This window comes from Mastomys coucha, unplaced genomic scaffold (genome assembly GCF_008632895.1).
Source record: "Mastomys coucha isolate ucsf_1 unplaced genomic scaffold, UCSF_Mcou_1 pScaffold3, whole genome shotgun sequence".
Taxonomy (NCBI): Eukaryota; Metazoa; Chordata; class Mammalia; order Rodentia; family Muridae; genus Mastomys; species Mastomys coucha.
The window spans coordinates 33,189,078-33,207,786 of NW_022196909.1; the positions used below are offsets into that span (position 1 = coordinate 33,189,078).

Below are 18,709 nucleotides of genomic sequence, written 5' to 3' on the forward strand. Positions count from 1 at the left end.
AAAAAAAAAATCTATGTGTGCTTTACTCTCCGAAGCAATACAGTAATTATGATTAAGGGACACACAGCACAGAAAGAGCCAATTTATCTTTCCTGGTGCTCAGGAATATGCTATTGTGTAACTAAGCAACTAAAGACAAAATATGGTGTAATTAATTCACTCCTATGCTTATTTAAAAGACACAATTAGAACATTTTTATTTTCCAGCTTGCACAGTAGCTCAACATGCTTGAGGCAGTGGAAAGCAAAACCTAATTCGTAAAGGCAAGAGTTTAATGTTTAAGCCACGCATAGGCCTTGGAATTGAAAGGTAGAGAGAGGATTGGTGGCTTTTCAGGCCCCGGTGTGCTGGGAGTCATGAGGAAGGAAGATGGGGGAGGGGTCAGTAGTTGGGCTAGCAACCCGTGTTCTCTGCTGCCTGCTTTCTGTGAACGGGATGATGATCCTGTGCACACAAGCATGTAGGCCGCTGTACCTATATGGCCACAAAGAGTCTATAGAAAATGCACATCTATCAAGCTACTGTCCTAGTCTGAATGATAACGTGTCTGATGTGAGCCAGAGGCCACCAGCCTGACTTCAGAGCCCTCTTTTCCATAAAGGTTATCTGCAAGTTTTTCAGTGGGTTTATATTGCCTATATACATGGGTGGTGCGCTTCTCCGTATGAGTGTTCGTGCAGGTGTGTACACGTGAGTGTGTGGGCCAGATGTTGAATGTAAGCGGCCTCCTCAATCATCCTCTACTGTTGGAGAACGGGGTCTTCTATTGAATCCAGGGCTCTTCAATTTGTTAGAGTAGCTGCTCAATAAGCCCCAGGGATCCTCCCTGTCTTCCCGAGCTAGCATTGGGATTACAGGCATGCTGGGTATCTTAACTCTCAGGTTCCCTGTTACCCACTGAGCCATCTCCCAAACCCACATATTTTGAAGAGTGTTGTTAAGATGATGCTTAGGGTCCAGGATTTGCATGGACATGTACTAAGGGTTGTCCTAGGTTCTGATCTATGGAAGCACAGTGAGGATTGCACTACACCCCGAAAAAGTCCACATCACACAAGAACTCGGGGACAGATTCTTCCAGAAACAAAGGACCCATGACCACATCTCTTAGAGGCGAACGAATCTCTCAGGCGACAATCGATAAATTTGTTTTAAATACCCTTAAAAGCGAAGCCACCGAGTAATCATTAGTTACAATATTATTCTGAGTAGAGGATGGCAAATATCCAACTGCCTTGCTCTAAAAAAAATGACAAGCGAATGCATTTGATTCAAGCAATTATATGCCGGGTATCGGTTAAAACGAGACTTTGATAAACGAGCTGGAGTTGCGAGTTACCAGATGCCTCTATGAACAACGGCATGCTTTATTAATAATTAATAACCAAGTATTTACATTCGTGGACTCTTGTACTTCATAAAAAATAACATTTCCTGAGTATGGGCCTGACCGTTTAAATGTCAGGAGAGGTTTTAATTGCCTTCAGTTCAGAGTCACTGTTAAACCTTGGTTAAGGTCACCCATCTGAGAAGAATGTTATCTTTTGTGAACTGCCAACATGACTGACTGGGCTGGCGCTTGACTCTTCTTCTCTCCAGAAGTCTAGGTTTCAGTTTGTCACTATGGAGTCCCTAATTTCAACGAGCTGATTGTTGCAGATTAGAAAGGTACCTGCATAGACCCTCATGGGGGTTCCAGGCTGAGCCCTCGGTCTAAAGCCTTGGCCTATTCCTTTGGACAGCGGGACCCACAACATCCGTTCTCATATTTTGGCATCCATTGGGAGTGATGTGGGTTTGATACAAATGGAGAAAGTGCGAAATGGAGTCCCAGGGTAAGCTAACAAATTAGGGATGAACCAATGGACCATGCTGAATGAAGGCAGGCTGCTTGCAAAAAAGAGGTATTTAAAAAAAAAAAAAGATTTACTTAGTTATTTGTTATTTATGTGTGTGTGTGTTTGTGTGTGTGTGTGCGCACGCGCGCGCGCACACGTGAGCCTGCAAGAATGCATATACATCACATGTGTGCTGGAGTCCACAGAGGTTAGAAGAGGGTATCAGATCCCCGACAGCAGGAGTCACACTCACTTGGTGAGCCATCTGCTGTGGGTGCTGGGAATCCAACCAGGTTATCTACAAGAACAATAAGCACTTTGAACGGCTAAGGCATTTCTCCAGTCTTCAAAAAGGTATTGCAAGGGTAATTTTCTTTCTTTCTTTTTTTTTTTTTTTTTGGTTTTTTGAGACAGGGTTTCTCTGTGTAGTCCTGGATGTCCTGGAGCTACTCTGTAGACCAGGCTGGCCTGGAACTCAGAAATCCACCTGCCTCTGCCTCCCAAGTGCTGGGATTAAAGGCATGCGCCACCATTGCCCGGCTGCAAGGGTAATTTTCTAAACTTTAAATTAGGAGTCTCTCTGTGTGTGTTTATATATGCAAATGTGAGTGTGTGACCCTCTTGGGGGCCGGAAAAGGGTTGCAGATCTCCTGGGTTTGGCGTTACAGGTGGCTCAATTTTTATAAGATGAATGTATGATCTGAAATGAGTGAGATAACTTTTCGGCCCCCCCCCAATGTTATCATTTAATGTTCAGTCATTCTGAATTCAGTGAACTCCAAGGAAGAGGAGAATCCTGCTAGCTATATTACCATGCAAAAAAAACAAAAAAAAAAAAGAAAGAAAGAAAGAAAGAAAGAACCCAGAGATGGGCCAAGCTAAAACAAGATGTAAAACACCACTAGCTCACAGGCTCTTGGGAAGGGGACTCATGTCCTCAAGCAGAACCGCCTCTGGCACCTAGTAGGTGCTCTATAAACGTATATGCGACTCCAGCACACAGTAAGTATTCTGCAAATGTGTATCTGGCTAATGCGACTCCAAAGCTGAAGATCTTTCTTTCTACTGTTTCTAGAAGGATCAGGAAACATGCAGAGAGACCTTAGCTCATTTTGGACTTCAACTCAGGACTGCAGCTAGAAAGTCTGATGGTATCTCGTTGACCAGTTATCTGTCCATCAGGGTGGGATAGTCTGTGAGGTCCCCAAAGGGGAGGTTCCCTTTCACCTCTGCTGTGTTTAAGGGCTCAGTACACATTAGGACACCTAGCTGACATGTTTTCAAGTTTACTCAATGTGATAGGATACACTTCTCCGATTGTGACTGTCTATACATCTTTAAGCCTATTGACCTCATCTTTTTATTAAGATTGATCAGCTTCTGGAGAAAAGGGGCCAGCTTGCCAAGTATTTTCCAGTCATCTCTTTACCACCTATGAGGTTAACCCTCAACAAGTAGGTTGTTCTTGATGAACACAAGCCAGATAATACCTGTCTTCCCTGGAGCTTGGATCTCAGCCATTCAAAATATACCTTAATGTAAATTTTATTTAGTCACAAAAATGAATGTTCTAGACTCAACTGAAACATGTGCATACATACCTATAAATGATAAGGACATTATACTGATATTAATTATGTCTATAATATGAGATCATGTTTGGAGCCAAGGGGGAAAGAGGAATAGGGTCCAGGGAAGAGTATCTGCTAAACAAGTGTAACATCTTGAGTTCGATTCCCAATACTGAAGAACTGAAGAACAGAAACATTCCATGTTTTACATCAACCTTATGGGCCAGAGGTTAGCAGACTTTTTCCGTAAAGGATGAGACCAGACACGTATTTCTACTGTGTTGATCATAGGGCAGCCATCAAAAGTTCTAGTTGTGTTGTTCTAACCAAAGAGTTTCAAATACTATATAAATAAATGACTTTGGCTACATCTCAATAAAACTTTATTTACAAACTATCACTGGGCCAGATTTGGCCTTCAAGTTTTAGCTAGCTGACCCTTAGCACAGCCTAGGTGAGTGTCTCCAAGCAATGCTTTAGGTTTTTTTTGTTGTTGTTTTTTTTTTCCGAGACAGAGTGTCTCTGTGTAGACCTGGCTGTCCTGGAACTTACTCTGTAGGCCAGGCTGGGTCTACAGAAATTCGCCTGCCTCTGCCTCCCAAGTGCTGGGATTAAAGGTGTGTGCTACCACCGCCAGGCTTAGTTCTTGTTCTGTACATGGTTAGCGATGTCCCTTCATTCAGTTTTAAGGAATGAATGAGTAGGAATAGACAGTAGCCAGAGTAACTCTAGCCATCGGTGGCTGAGTTCCCATAGGTCCTGACTCTAGATGAAAATAGCCCTTATTGGCAGCCACTGAGTTTTCCTAAGTCCTGTGCTGGTTGGGCCCCTCTTTTTTTTTTTTTTCTTTTTAAATCATTATCTCTGATTTCCTCAGTAGACTCAAGATCAGCAATTCCATTGTACAGATGAAAAAAAATTGAGTCTTGGGCGAGGCAGAGCACCGTGGAAGGATAGCACAAGATAAGTGAAGGAGACTCAGCAATCTCTAACATCGCCCTTAAGGACTTTGCAAGAACAAAGACGGCCCAAGGCAGAACCATCTAGATTCCAGAACGCATCTGCCTGCCCCCCAGGGATGATCAAATCAGGTAACCTTTTGAAAAATGTGGCCGGTCCAGTCGGTCACAGTTTTCAGTAGCAACGTAGAAATTCTTGAGAAACCTTCTGCTGTGATGACACAGCTGAACTCAACACACATAGGAAAAAAAACAGTCCCAGTGGAGAGAACCCAGGCCACCAGGGCTTCTTAGCAAAGTAACCAGGTGTTGCCAGGAACACCTCAAATTCCAAGGAGAAAAGCACAGGCCAATATTAAGGATAATGATCCCAGACAATCACTATTGACCTATCTACTGAGTACCTTCCTACCATGTAGTTGCTCATTTAGTCCGTAAAACAATCCCAGGAAGTAGATACCACATGCCCATATATGGATGAAAATGTTGGGACATAGAATGCTTAAAAAATAATCCTCCAGGATTATATCACTCGCTTGAGACTGTTAAAAGACTGCCGGGCAGTGGTGGCGCATGCCTTTAATCCCAGCCCTTGGGAGGCAGAGGCAGGCGGATTTCTGAGTTCGAGGCCAACCTGGTCTACAGAGTGAGTTCCAGGACAGCCAGGGCTACACAGAGAAACCCTGCCTCGAAAAACCAAAAAAAAAAAAAAAAGAGAGAGAAGAGATCTGCCACAAGGTAGAAAGCCAGAGACTGTTAAAAGACTTCCAGAGTCTTGGATCCAACTCCAACTGCCCTATGCTGCTTTCAGTAGAACACACATCTCTGAAGCTGTTTCTAAGTGGACCACCACTTACAGTGTATCCAGGATGGTGACAACTATACCTACTCTTAGAAATCCTGAAGGCAAGCTGGAGTCTAAAACACCCGGGCGTGCTCCGTCTTGACTCAATGACATCATTAGCTTAACCTTCCCCATTCCTACTTCCAGGCCATCAACAAACCTTCACGTAAAATCCCCAAGCCTGCACATGCACACATTTTGAAAGTCAACTGCCAATAGATTAAGTACCTGTACATGATGAGAGGTTACCTAGAAACAGGGCCAATTACCCACCTCCTTTGCCATGTCCTCCTCTGAAGAGCTACTGACCACATGTGATTACCAAAGACACTACTACCTCTTTACCTGGTTTCATTTTTTAATGAAACCCACATAAATATTACTGTGATTTGCTATTGTTTATAAAATAAAAAAAAAAAGTGTTTAGAACATTCTTATCCCGGGTCCTTCTCATTTTAAGCATTTTGAAACATTTAAATTGCCTTCCCCTATGTAATATCCCTTGATTCCCCCAAATTTTTCAGTTCTTGCTGTCATTCCCATTTTCTGGGAGAAGAAACTGAGGCTCAGATCCTTACGGATACTTAAGATGAAACTGAGACTAAGTTGTAGAATAGAAATGTGCCTCTCTCTCTCTCTCTCTCTTTCTCTCTCTCTCTCTCTCTCTCTCTGTGGGTGTGTCTGTGTGTGTGTATGTAAGGGGGGCGTATGTATGTGTGTGTGAGAGAGAGGGAGGTGTGTATGTGTGAGAGAGAGAAAGATACATATACATATATATATATATATATATATATATATATATATATATATAGAGAGAGAGAGAGAGAGAGAGAGAGAGAGAGAGAGGTGCATTTGCATGTATGGGGTACTGGTGTACCACAGCCTGCTTGTGTAAGTCTAGATACAACCTCAAGTGTTAGTTGAGGTTCTACCGTCTCTAAAGTGCTCTTCACTGCTGTGTGCTATCTCCCGCTAGGATTACCGCTTCCAGCTTATGAGGCTCTGAGGATTTGAACTCTGCCCCTTAGGCTTGCCCAGTGGATGCTTCATCCACTGAGCCATCTCTGTCTCAAATGTACCTCTTTTGCAAATGCCTTTCCCCACGGCAGGTTACCAGCACTGGCACTGTCTGATGTCACCATCACCCTGGAAACCAATAGATAGCTAATTATTCATAACTATAAAAATATTTTTGCTCAATAGCTTCGGTTAGGATTACTCGAACTACCTCAAATAAAATCTTCTAGCCCTGAATATCTGACCTTTGAGAACTGATTGAGTAACCTCGTTTTAAAATGATCAAGGGACTGCTTCTAATGGTACATGCTTCTAGAATCTACTACGATGCGATTTCTTGTTCCAAGAATAGGTTTTCATTGGAGGAGGAAAGCTGAAAGTTTAGGAAGGACTGGATAACACTGGCCACATTTGACAGGCAACATGACCTTGGCATGTTCTTGTCCCCATCTATAAAATGGGTAGGCACAATCCTGTACCAGCCAGTCTCCTGCAGTGACTGCAAAGATCCATGTGGAATTTAAAAAAAAAAAAAAAAAAAAATCTGCTGCAAATCACAGTGAACCACACAGGGACGCTATTTCTAAACTCGCACAATGATCATGTTCCTGCTTTTAGAACTGACGTCTTCCCATTTCAAGAAATCAGAAAAAGGCAGAACGACTCTTTTCAATAGAGAGTACCCAGAGTCCTAGCTGTCCTTTTCAGATAGGTGCCGATGTCAGCTCAGCGAGGAAATTATTAACCTCCGTTTGGTTACTTAAAATAAACTCTGCTGGCTGATTAAATGTTCTTGAACACCAAGAAAAACATTTCCCTGCATTGAGCAATGGCAAAGGCATCCTTCAAAAACTATTTAAAATCAATAATAAAAACCATTTCAATGTATATAAACAAGTTAATGGAGTAGGCGAAAACAAAGCAAATTTCTTAATGAGAGGCCCTGTTGCCCCCTCAAGGCGCCTGCAGTAAATGCTGGTCTGTGACTCTCCTCCCCAGGAGCCTGGCTGCTGCTCTTCTGCAAGCGTCTGACTTAGGCCAGGGGGGAAATGACATCACCGGGGTGGAAAACCGATCCTGCACCGGGAAACTTTCTACCTGCTTTCCATTTGTCATAATTATTTTGCACAATGCAGCTTCCATTTGCATAATTTTGAGGCGTGTCATTATCTCAATTGAAAATTGTTTTAATATGGCTGAATAACTCACAATGACATCAGCCGAAGTCCTAATGAAATATACAAGTATAATCATACAGCTAATTACCAGCCGTGTTAGCATTAAAAAACAAATCATGCATAATATTAGACTATGTATAAGCAGCTGAGGATTATAAATAGAGCCGCCCTCTCTCCACAAACCCCCTAGAGTTTACTTTTAAATGGCAAGATTAATTTTCTGAGGTATGGCTCATACAGTAGATACGAAATGCCTAGATCATTACAACTTCCCATAAGGAACAATTAAAAAGAGATCGTGTGTTTAAAAACGTATCTATTCATTGTCAACAGTTCTGACAGACAGATGGGATTGTCTGTGGATTTTATTCTTAAATCAGAATTCGCCATTTAGTTACATCAACAGAAATTAAAGAGGACTTAGTGGGGTCAACTCGGGGTCTTTTAAACAAATATTCCAATTTCAATTAAAAAAAAAAGAGTGACCACAAATATCCCATAAAACACTGAATGATTTCCTCCTGGGTTTAGTCCGAAGTCTGTTAGGCACCAGCTCTTTTCTGGATATTTAATCCTTCCCTTCTCCAGATCACAGGCCATGTTGAAGTAATAAATTTGAAAAGCAAATAATAAGAAATCAGGAAGGGGGAGGGAGAAGGAAGACAGCTGCGCAGCAAAGTTGGGTCGGGGGAGGGGCTTGAGCCCGGGGGAAGGCGCTCAACCTGTTGGTGGGCTGCAGGGGTCCCACTCTGCATCTACACACCACCTTAGTCAGGCTGCAGGCGGAGCCCGGGAAACCGAACGCTTACACCCTAGGCTTGTCGGGGAGGGCGGGGGAGGGGTGTGTGCCGGGAGGAGGGCGGAGCTTATTTCCGAAAAGGCAGATTCCTGGGCCGAGGTTCTGACGAACTCCCTTAATTAAGCAGCCGCGGACCACTGAGGGGGTAATTCGATCCGGGGGAGAGGGAGTGAGCTAGCAAGGCCAAAAGTGCAATCAACTCCATCAGCTCCAGGAATTTCTGCCTGGGCTGGCAGCTCCAGGGCCCCGGAGGAGTTCAGCACCGAACCATTCATTTAACAACAGACCTACCTCGAAAGCTCGCGAGCCTGGCGCCGAGCTAGCTGCCCTCAAAAGTCTCAGTCTGATCACCCTGCTCTGTCTCGGGAGACACAAAGCCTGGCCAGGGGGGGCGTGCGCCCTCCCTCCCGCCGCGCCCTGGGCGCAGACTCCCCAAAATAGTTCCCGTGTGTGTGAGTGTGTGTGAGTGTGTGTGTGTATGTGTGTGTGTGTGTGTGTGTGTGTAGAGGGGGGTAGCGATCGCTCCCACCAAGCTCGGCCCTCGGACCCGGGAGTCCATAGAGGTGCGGTCACACCCGCAGTGACAGAGCCCGAGGGAGGTGGCCCGGTGGCGGCGCCGTGGGGTCCTCTCCGCGTCCACCCCGCGCGCAGCCTCGCACCTCACCGCAGAGGCCCCTGCACCCAGCCCCACACCCCACTGGAAGACGTCCACTTCGCGTGGAGTCACTGGAAACCAGAACATCAAATGGCTCCGGGAGGAGGGGGAGTGGGCGCGAGATAGTTCTTAATGCCGAACGTGTTTGTGCCGGTTACACGACCGCTTTGAAATCCGCCCGGGCAGATGCGCAAGTTATTTGAATGTATTATCCCAGTACCTGTCATTTATCACTTCAGTCAACACGCCTTTGCCAACTCAATTGCTTTTGATCTCATTCTGCCTCCGTTTCGTAATTTCCGCCCTCTTAAACATATCAAATACTTAAAAGAAAAAAAAACGTGAACAATATCAAAACCCACTAAAAGAAAGCTAACCAGTCCAAGAACCAGGCATGAAGGTAGAACTAAAAAAATAAAAAAATAAAAAAGCAAAAAATATGTATATTAAAATATGTATATTAAAGCACGGGATATTAATCTTTAAGAGGAGGTAGCTAAATGAACACACACACACACTCACACACACACACACACACACACACACCCTGGAACAAAACCCTTCTCGACAAGTTATTTGATCTTGACTAAAATCAGCAGTTGGACGGTCTTTGTAAAGCTGACAGCCAAACTCTGACAATGGTAAAATACTCCAGCCCCAGTTAGTGGCGCTACCCCTTTAAAAAACGAGCGGATCCTGCTCACCGCAGAACTGAATACAGTATTTTCAAGCTTGCCTTATAATACGCATTACTGGAGGGGGGGGGTAGATAATAAAGAAGGAAGAGAGGGAGAGATAGGTTTACCACCTCGCCATGGTCGCTATTTCGGCCCTGGGGAGTGTCTTCGGGGAGGAAATAAAGTTTCGAGCTGGATAAAAGTTGCCGGCTGGTCCTTTCTTCCCACAACAGCTGGAGCTCCGCTATGCAAATCGGATCCTTTGGCGTACATCTTACAAAGAAAAAGTCGCCAAGGGACAAGATTCTGGGTTTGCCTTCAAGGTGGAATTGAAAAGCCTTATAAAAAATATAAGGTCCGTGCAAGCCACACGGTGAGCCGACCCACTGCAGGAGGGGGAGAGAGAGGGAGAGAGAGAGAGAGAGAGAAAAAAAAAAGCACCACGTAAATAATGTAGCCATCAAGCACAAATATCTATTCCCAGGCACATTCACACACAAGACTCTCAATACAGACCGGCCCACAGATAGAACGCTGGGTTGAAAAATATTACAAAACCCACTAATTTTCTGCCTCCCTTTAAAAAAAAAAAAAAAAAAAAAAAAAAAAAAAAAAAAAAGGCCCTCCGGATCCCCACCACCACCCCTCCCCAGTTCCCCATATGAGGCGATAAAATTACATTAGGTAGGTATGATCAGCGCAGGGATTTTTTTAAAAAAACAATAAAAATGATTTTGGGGGGATGCAGAGGGTAAAAGTTTGGTAAAAAGTTTGTGGGGGGTGTGGGGGGGTGTGAGGGGGTGGGTGAGCTGGGGGCCTGGGGGGTGCCGGGGGGCGCCGGGACCGCAGGAGCGGAGGAGAGCGAAATACCTGGAGTGAGTTGGGCTCCATCTCGACGTTCTGAATTGATTGAACTCAACATTCTCTCCAAACTTGTTGGCTTGAATGGATTGCATCAGGTCCTGGCAGGGGAAAGCATTCTCTGCTTGCAGCCGGCGTGATGTCTCAATATAAAACTAAGCTCTAGCCTCCCCCTCAGCACCAAAATGATTGAAAATATATCCTAATATTTCTTCGAAGACTCAATTTTCATCTCCTGTAAAAAAGACTTGGGTTTGCTGCCAAAGATGGGTTGATCAAATTCGAAATAGGGAGAAGGGCTAAGTCCGACCTCGGCGGGAAGAGAATGGATCAAGGCAAAAAGCAGACAGAAAGATGTAAAAAAAATTGAAACCCACCCTAAAATCAAGTAATGAGGGTATCTCTCTCTTCTCAGTTCCCAGTGTCTGTGGGTAACGTTGGTTGAGATTTTTGGAGCAGACCAAGTCTCTCGAGCTGCGTGTGCATCTGACAGGACCTGCTTGTATATGTCTAATATAAAGAACATTTCCTGCAGAGATTCCGGGGCGCCGCTCCTCTTTCTAATGCTCCTTAGCAGATTTGCTGTTATTAGACATGTAGATTTGTTTGATAGTTAAATTACGTTTCCTCACTGCCATGTTTGAGAGAACTAATCTGTTAAATTATCTTCTGATGCCTATTTACACGGAAGGGAAAAGTGGGTTATCGATTATATAAACATATAAATATTAATGCATTTGTTCGCTTCGCAAAAAAAAAAAAATACTCAGCTGGGGGAAAAAAAGGAAGAAGAAGAGCAGAAAGACAAGTGAGCAGTGCACACATGTCTCGTGATTTTGCAACAATATTGAACGGACAGCAACTGCATTTAGGGAGAGGAACAATAAACCGTGCATGATAAATCAATACATGCGAGCCGCGAGTCTGCTCGGAATATGAATTCGGGCTCCGGGTTCTGCGTGTGCATTCTTTAATTTTGAAGTATATACACTCGTACGTGTTTACAATGCTGATGGACGCCAAGGGCTCTCTCAAATGATAATGTGTTTATATAACCCAGCGCTACAGGAATAATATACCGACTTCTTCCCCACCCCCAATCCTTCCCGTGCCCCCCCTTCCCAAAAGGGAGGGGGAGCTTTCTCGGTAATAGTTTGAAACTGAAAAAATAATCCATTTGCAAACTAGTTAAATACCATCAGAAATTAAGCTGCTGGAAACGGAGGGGGGGTGGTTAACACAACGTAAGACAATAAAGGTTTTAAATGTGTATATTTATTGTTCTGGAGCCCTGGAGCATTGCGCGGTTTGCATGCACGGCTATTATGCAAACAGAGAAACTTAAGAGCCACAGAACAAGGAACAGGCAGGGACTGCAAAACCCTCGCTCGCTGCGACCCAGCTGCCGGTCCTCCGCCTGGCTCGCTTGCATTTTCGCAGCGTTGATGTAAAATGGTGTACTCGCTTCCCCCACCCCTTCCCGGCTCTCCTCCCACTCTTTCCAGCACCCCTCCCCAACCCCCCAGCGATTTTATTATATTGGCACCAATCTTTCCAGAGTGGGTCTGGCAGGCTAAAAAAGTAAACATGTACTATATGGGGGATAAGGTTTGTATAGTACGACAGTTGAAACTCGATCCGCGATAAAATTACAGGATGTTGAAATTACTAGCAAGCTATTTTTAACGCTTTCGCAACGTTTCACCTCTACCCGCAGCATCGAGTTGAGACAGGATTACTTTAATGAAAATTATATTCACATGGCTGAAGTTAATACACCCAGCACAGCACAAACGCCTCGTCTTCGGTGATCTAGCGGTGGAAGGACCCTCTGTGTGTGTTTTGACGCTTTTTTTCCATAACGTCTGCCTCCGCTGCAGTAAGAATTAGGGCGCTTAACATTATCTAAAGCACATTTTTTGATTCAGAACATGGAGAAGTCATAAAAAAAAAGGCAAGATGTATCATGTTTCTATATACACAGAGATAAACGAAAGAAAATGGCAGATCCTCCAATTACAATAAGTAATAAAAGCCCATGCCAAAAAGCCCGTATTCTGGAAGCTGTCGAAAAGCTATTTTAATAATTTAAAGTAATATTCCAACTCTACACCATGGGGGAGGACAGTGTACCAATTTACAGTCTTCCATCTTTTGCATTAGCCAAATTATGACTTGCACATCACTCCTTAATTATCTTCCTTGAAATTTCATCTGATCTTACCATTTCATAAACATGGGTTAGAGAGAGAAATTACAGCCCTTTCGCCCTCTCTTTTTAACTTTATGGTGCTCACTGCAGACGTTTGATTAGAATAACCCATTTTGTTCATTTTTAACATATGAATGGATTTGACTGAAGGGCATTTTACATATTTTAAAAAAATATTCATGAGCTGCCTCAGGCTTCTGTTAGCCTCTGTCCTGTTAGTGTAAATATATACATTCAATTCAAAAGATGATATATTAAAAAAAAAAAAACTTGAGTTGCTGTATTTTGACAAGATTTTTCTTTGAGATCATCTATGAGTCAGTTTCCTGCCTGACCAAGGAGGCTGCATTTATGCAGGAAACCTCGACACAGTGCCTGAGGGCATCCCTGGATTGTGTATTAAACCTCTCTTAAAAACACACAGCTTTCTACAGCATTTGAGCAACTTGGGTAGTCTTTAAGTGTCTGTAAATGACTTCACCTAATTAGAACCCTTCTTCTCTTGAAGGTAGGCACTCACTACACTGCTTAATCTGCCCCTGATACAGTCTTTCAAAGCCAGCTCTGACTATTTCTGAATATTTGCATTTTTATAACCAGATCCCTGCTACATCTCCAAACTGGATTTCTTCTCCTCTTCTTCCTCAAGCACCATGAGCCCCCTCCCGTGAACATCATAAATCTACTAAATCAATGGTCTATCCGATACTGAGAAAGGCCTTTAAAATTACAGATCACTGTGTTAGCGGCCTTCCCCCACCTCAAAAAAAAAAAAAAAAAAATCTGTTCTTACCTCTTTAGTGTGATGTTTGATAGACACCTGTAAATTATCTGGATGGCAAAGACCCATACAAAGAAAGTTTCAATTAAGATAAGGAGATTGTATTGAAACAGTTCTTTGAAGTAATGTACTTAATAGCCTGTTTGATTTCTGCTTGGGAGAGAGTAATAACGTGGATTCAGGCTCCATCAATCACAGAGCAGATGTAGGACTTGAGACACTGACACCCAGGGGAATAGAGGCAAACTCCAGCAGCACGGGGTCCCTGGGCTAATGTAAAGTAAATACTCATAAACAGATTGAATGTTGTAAGGAGACCATCCATTCAAGACAGTTATAATCATGAAAGCAACTGCTTCATTTATCTACAAAAAGGCTTGGGGGGGGGGGTGCTGGCTGGGTCTAAGAGGAGGAGGAGGAAGAGGGTGGAGCAGTATATGTTTACATGAACCAATATTTCTTTTTTTTCCCCTTGTACTGAAACACAGTAACCTCAACCTACACATCTATGTTCCTGCTGCTTTATGAGCTCCCAATTCAACTAAGTTACCTAATATATTTAAAAGGTTATATATATATATATATATATATATATATATATATATATATATATATATGCCACCCTGGGCCTCAAGGGGCTGGGGGGGGGGCAGAGACACATTTTTCGGTGTGTGTGAATCGTTCCATAAAGGATCAGGAGGATTAAGTTAGCTGCAAAACCCAGCAGTGACATAATTAGGCAGCTCAGGCTATAATAAACAGGATCATAAAAAAAAAAAAAGTACAGTTTGAAGAAAGAAGGCGTCCATTTCGAAACCTCCAATCTCTCCACTCACCTCTGGGCCTCCCCTCCCCCCACCAAAAAAATTGCAAAAGGCAACTGAAGCATTTTTGACCTTGGCTACAATAATACTTCATGTTTTAGCACTTTAGTCAGCATTTTATCTACTAATTGCTACACACTACCGCGTGTGGCTCGAATCTGCCACTGCAGCTTGCTTTCACTGGTGAGCGAATTGCTTGATAAAAACTGGGAATTCAACCTGGCTATTTCCTTTCTGGTTCCCTCTCCGCGCCCCCACCTCCTCCATTTTATATTTATTTATTTATTTTTTATTTTTTTATTTTTTCCTCTCTCTCTTTCTCTTATAGCTAGACGACACTATTTTTCTAGAAACCTCCCACGCGGATGAAAACAGGGGCGGTGAATGGAACCCCAATGTCCTTCCAACAGGGAAGGGGGTGGACGAAAGAGGAGTGTGGCGGCGAGCATTGGGAAAGGGGTGGCGAGCGGGGCAAAACAGGGAGGTGGATCCTGGCCTGCTGAGGGACCTGATGCCAGGTGACTTAGAACGACCAGACCTTGGCTAGTGTTGGGCAGGGTGACCAGTCAGAGGGGTTCCAGCTGCCCACCTGGAGCTCTCCCCTTACTTGATTGGCCAAGAAGTGGGGATCCAGAGGTAACCCCAAGACCGTGTGGGTTGAGTCGTGACTTTAAAAGTCATCCCGGTTGATGGTCAGCCACCGCCTGGCCCATCCCCCTGCTAGGCTGGCGCCACGGCGAGCCAGGGCTGGTTGGCGACTGTCAGAAGGCGGCCTCCAGCAGAGCCGGCTCGCGGGGCCGTGCAACAAGTCTACAGTTAGGATGATAAACAGGGTTATACGGGTCAGTGCTTTCCCGGAGACCTCTAGTGGTCAAAGGTTGAGCTACACCTTAAATGTGGGATTCCTAGCTGCAGCCGCGGTCTTCAGGGCTGGGGGTGGGCATGAGATAGCAGCAGCCCTGAACCAGGTTGGGGAGGGGTTTCTGATTGGATTTCGAATGGGATGCAGAAATGACGTGGGAAAGTTGGAGAAAGGCACCCCTGGGCGAAGGTCGCTTGATGGTCTTTGTGGACAGGGGAAGCCCCAAGGTCCTTTCTTACCTCGGATGAGTCGCATATTTTCACGGAAAGGGGGTTAAAGGAGAAAATCATTTCCATTTCTAGGGTCAACGTCGAGCCTGTTTTGTTCTGTTTTTGTTTTTTCTAATGTTTGTAAATTAATTTGCGTTGTTCTAACTTACCTCCATCACCCAAACACTTAATTTTAACTGCCCATCAGCTTTAAACGCCTCTGATGTTTATGACTTACTTAGCATACAAACACCAAACTCCTTTTTTAAAATGTTGTATATAACATACATAACTTTTAACTGGCTCAGGATCTCCTTTTATTCTGGAATGTCTTGCTGTCAGAGGGAAGGCGGTAACTCACAGACCCCTGGCTCTTTAGATTCCTTTGTGACCCAGCTGGCCCTAGCTGCCCTGGAACTTCAGAGACCAGCCTGCCTCTGCCTTCCAAGGGATGGTGGCATTAACGACATGAGCCATCACAACTGACCTTAGTAAGATTTTCTTTTAAAAATCTTGGACAATTATTTTAGCTTATAAAAAAATAGAAGCGCCGGGCATCTGAGGTTATCAAAAAATCTTGCCATATACCACACACACATACACACACACACACACACACACACACACACACACACACACCACACCACACCACACACACACAAACACACACACACACCATACACATACCCACACATTCAAACACACACATACACCACACACACACCACACATATACTCACACATTTACACACACACACGACACACACACACACACTGAGCACACACACCACATATACTTATACATACAAAGCACACACACCACACACATACACTTACACACATACCACACACACACTCTCACACACATACTCATACATATACCACGCACACACTCACACACACACACTGAGCACACACATACACAGAACACACGCACCAGTACTCACACACACACCACAAATTCACATACTCATATATACTGAGCATACACATGCACACACTCACATACCACATACACTTATACATACAAAGAACACACACCATACACATACACGTACACACACCCACACCCACACACCACAAATTCACACATTCACACACACTGAGCATACATACACACACATACTCACATACCACACCAAACACACACACACATACACTTGCACATATACTGAGCACACATACACACTCCATACACTCACTCATTCACCCACTTACACACACCCCACACACACTCAGACACACACCATACACATATGCACACACTTACACACTCCACTGAGCACACATACCACATACACTACACACACCACACACACACTCACACACTTACACACACCACACACACATACACATCACACACACACATACACCCTACACACCCCACACTCACTCACACACTTATGCACAGTCACACACTTACACATCGCACACACCAAGCACATACACTGAACACACACACCATCACATACACACTCAAACACACAAACACACACACATACACACACGTGTGTGCACACATACCCAAACACACACACACACAACATCTTTGCTCTATTTGGGATGAGGATGACCTCGGTGTAGTTTCAAATGGACGTTAATAGTGCTTTGAACTTGACGACTTAGAACTTGAATTCATTTGACAAGCATTCAGCAGCTTCTGTAAAAGCACAGTGGGTTTAGCTGATGAATCACCACACTGAAAGTCAAGAAATGATCCTTAACGTATTTTCTGTGTCTCTGTGTCCATTGCTATAATTATGTGCCAGAAGTAAAGCCTAATTCTGATTTCACCGAAGTCTCTCAGATAATTGTGGTACAATTATCTAGATTGGTCGTCTATGTGAGTTCAACTACTTTGGGTTGTCAATTAAACCCATGGGAGTGCCGGTACCCACCCACATTCAAAGTGCCACAGATTGACAAAGCTAGGGCGGGGTTTTTTTTGGGGGGGTGTGGGGGGAGGCTAACTTCTGTAAATGTGGATCATCACTAAGGGCAGAAAAAGATCAGTGTCTTTGGCTAAGAATAGCCTGGAGGTTGTTCCAATCCTCTTTGTCAATGACTTTGGATCAAGATAAAACTGGGTAAGCTTGCACCAAGAAAGTCAGAACTAGATGAGTCTTCCGAGAGTTGCCCAATGTGTTCTTTAAATTAGAAAAATATATTATTTTATTGTTTTGTGTATACGGGTGTATGGTTTGTATATGTGTGCTTGTGTATACATTCACATGTATGTGTGTGTGCATGTGTATAAAAAGTCCATGTTCACAATGGATGTCTTCCTCCATTATTTTTCTCTTTATTGATTCAGGGTTTCCTGCTGAACCTAGCCAATTCCAGCTATTCTAGCTTGGCAGTTTATCACCCCCTTCCCCCTATATCCCTCCCCCACAATCCCCTATCTTTTCCTTCAGAGTTCTGGAGTTACTGCCATGCCTGCCTGGCATTTCTTTAGGTTTTGAAGTCCACTACGCAAGGCCTGAGTGCCATCGAGCCAACTCCCTACCCACATGACACTAATTCCTACCAGGACCCCAGAGTTCATTTTGGGGGAATTTTGCAAGCAAGCAAGCTATTAGACACATCCACTATTAACCCTGAAGTTACATAAATTTCACAGTTAACTAAGTTATATTTGTAGATAATGAAACATACTCAAACCCCACTGAATTCCATTTCACTGTACTTCACAATTGTGTATATATATACACATATATATAATGTATATATATATATATATTAAAGATTTAAATTTATTTATTATATCTAAGTACACTGTAGCTGTCTTCAGACACACCAGAAGAGGGCATCTGATCTCATTACAGATAGTTGTGAGCCACCATGTGGTTGCTGGGATTTGAACTTCGGGACCTCCAGAAGAGCAGTCAGTCCTCCTAACCGCTGAGCCATCTCTCTAGCCTCAATTGTCTATATTCTTGAGGTTAATTCTACCTCGCATTTTCCTGTTCCCAGTGCTGGGTGGTGACATGTGTACCATTGCATATCTCTTCTGCACCCACTGGCACAACAATGGTGCCTTGAAAGGAGAAAGAACGGCAACGTTTTGTTCTACGGGACTCAATAAAGATTATAAATCCGAATATAGCTTATTCCTTATTGACAGGTTAGATGTAAGAGAGAGCTATGCTTTTACTCGGAACTATCCCTTATAGACCAACTTGCTTGCTGGCTGGTGGCACTTGGGGGAAGGGACTGGGTTTTAACTCCATCCATAGGTTGATTGTAGAGACTTAGGAAGCAGAGGCCAGTCTGAGAGCGAAAACAACTGAGTGCGTGCCTTTAAAGGTATGCTTGTCCTTAGCTATTCTTGGTCTTTGTCTCTGTATTTCCTGTACCCAGGATGTGAGACTCTTTGCTCCACTTCCCAGCTGTGGGGTTTTTTTTTCCTGTTTTTTTTT

The 18,709-nt window shown here is 43.8% G+C and overlaps 1 protein-coding gene across 1 annotated transcript in view; it reads right to left on the reverse strand.

Moving 5' to 3' along the window:
- Positions 1 to 10,534, reverse strand: part of Arid5b (AT-rich interaction domain 5B) — a 188,559-nt gene extending 178,025 nt beyond the window's left edge. The window contains exons 1-2 of the mRNA XM_031346803.1: positions 10,410 to 10,534; positions 9,671 to 9,925 (exon numbers count right to left, since the gene is read on the reverse strand). Coding sequence (XP_031202663.1) covers positions 9,671 to 9,925; positions 10,410 to 10,430 — 276 coding nt within the window. The 5' untranslated portion in view covers positions 10,431 to 10,534. The remainder of the gene's footprint in view (positions 1 to 9,670; positions 9,926 to 10,409) is intronic.
- Positions 10,535 to 18,709: the final 8,175 nt, after the last annotated feature.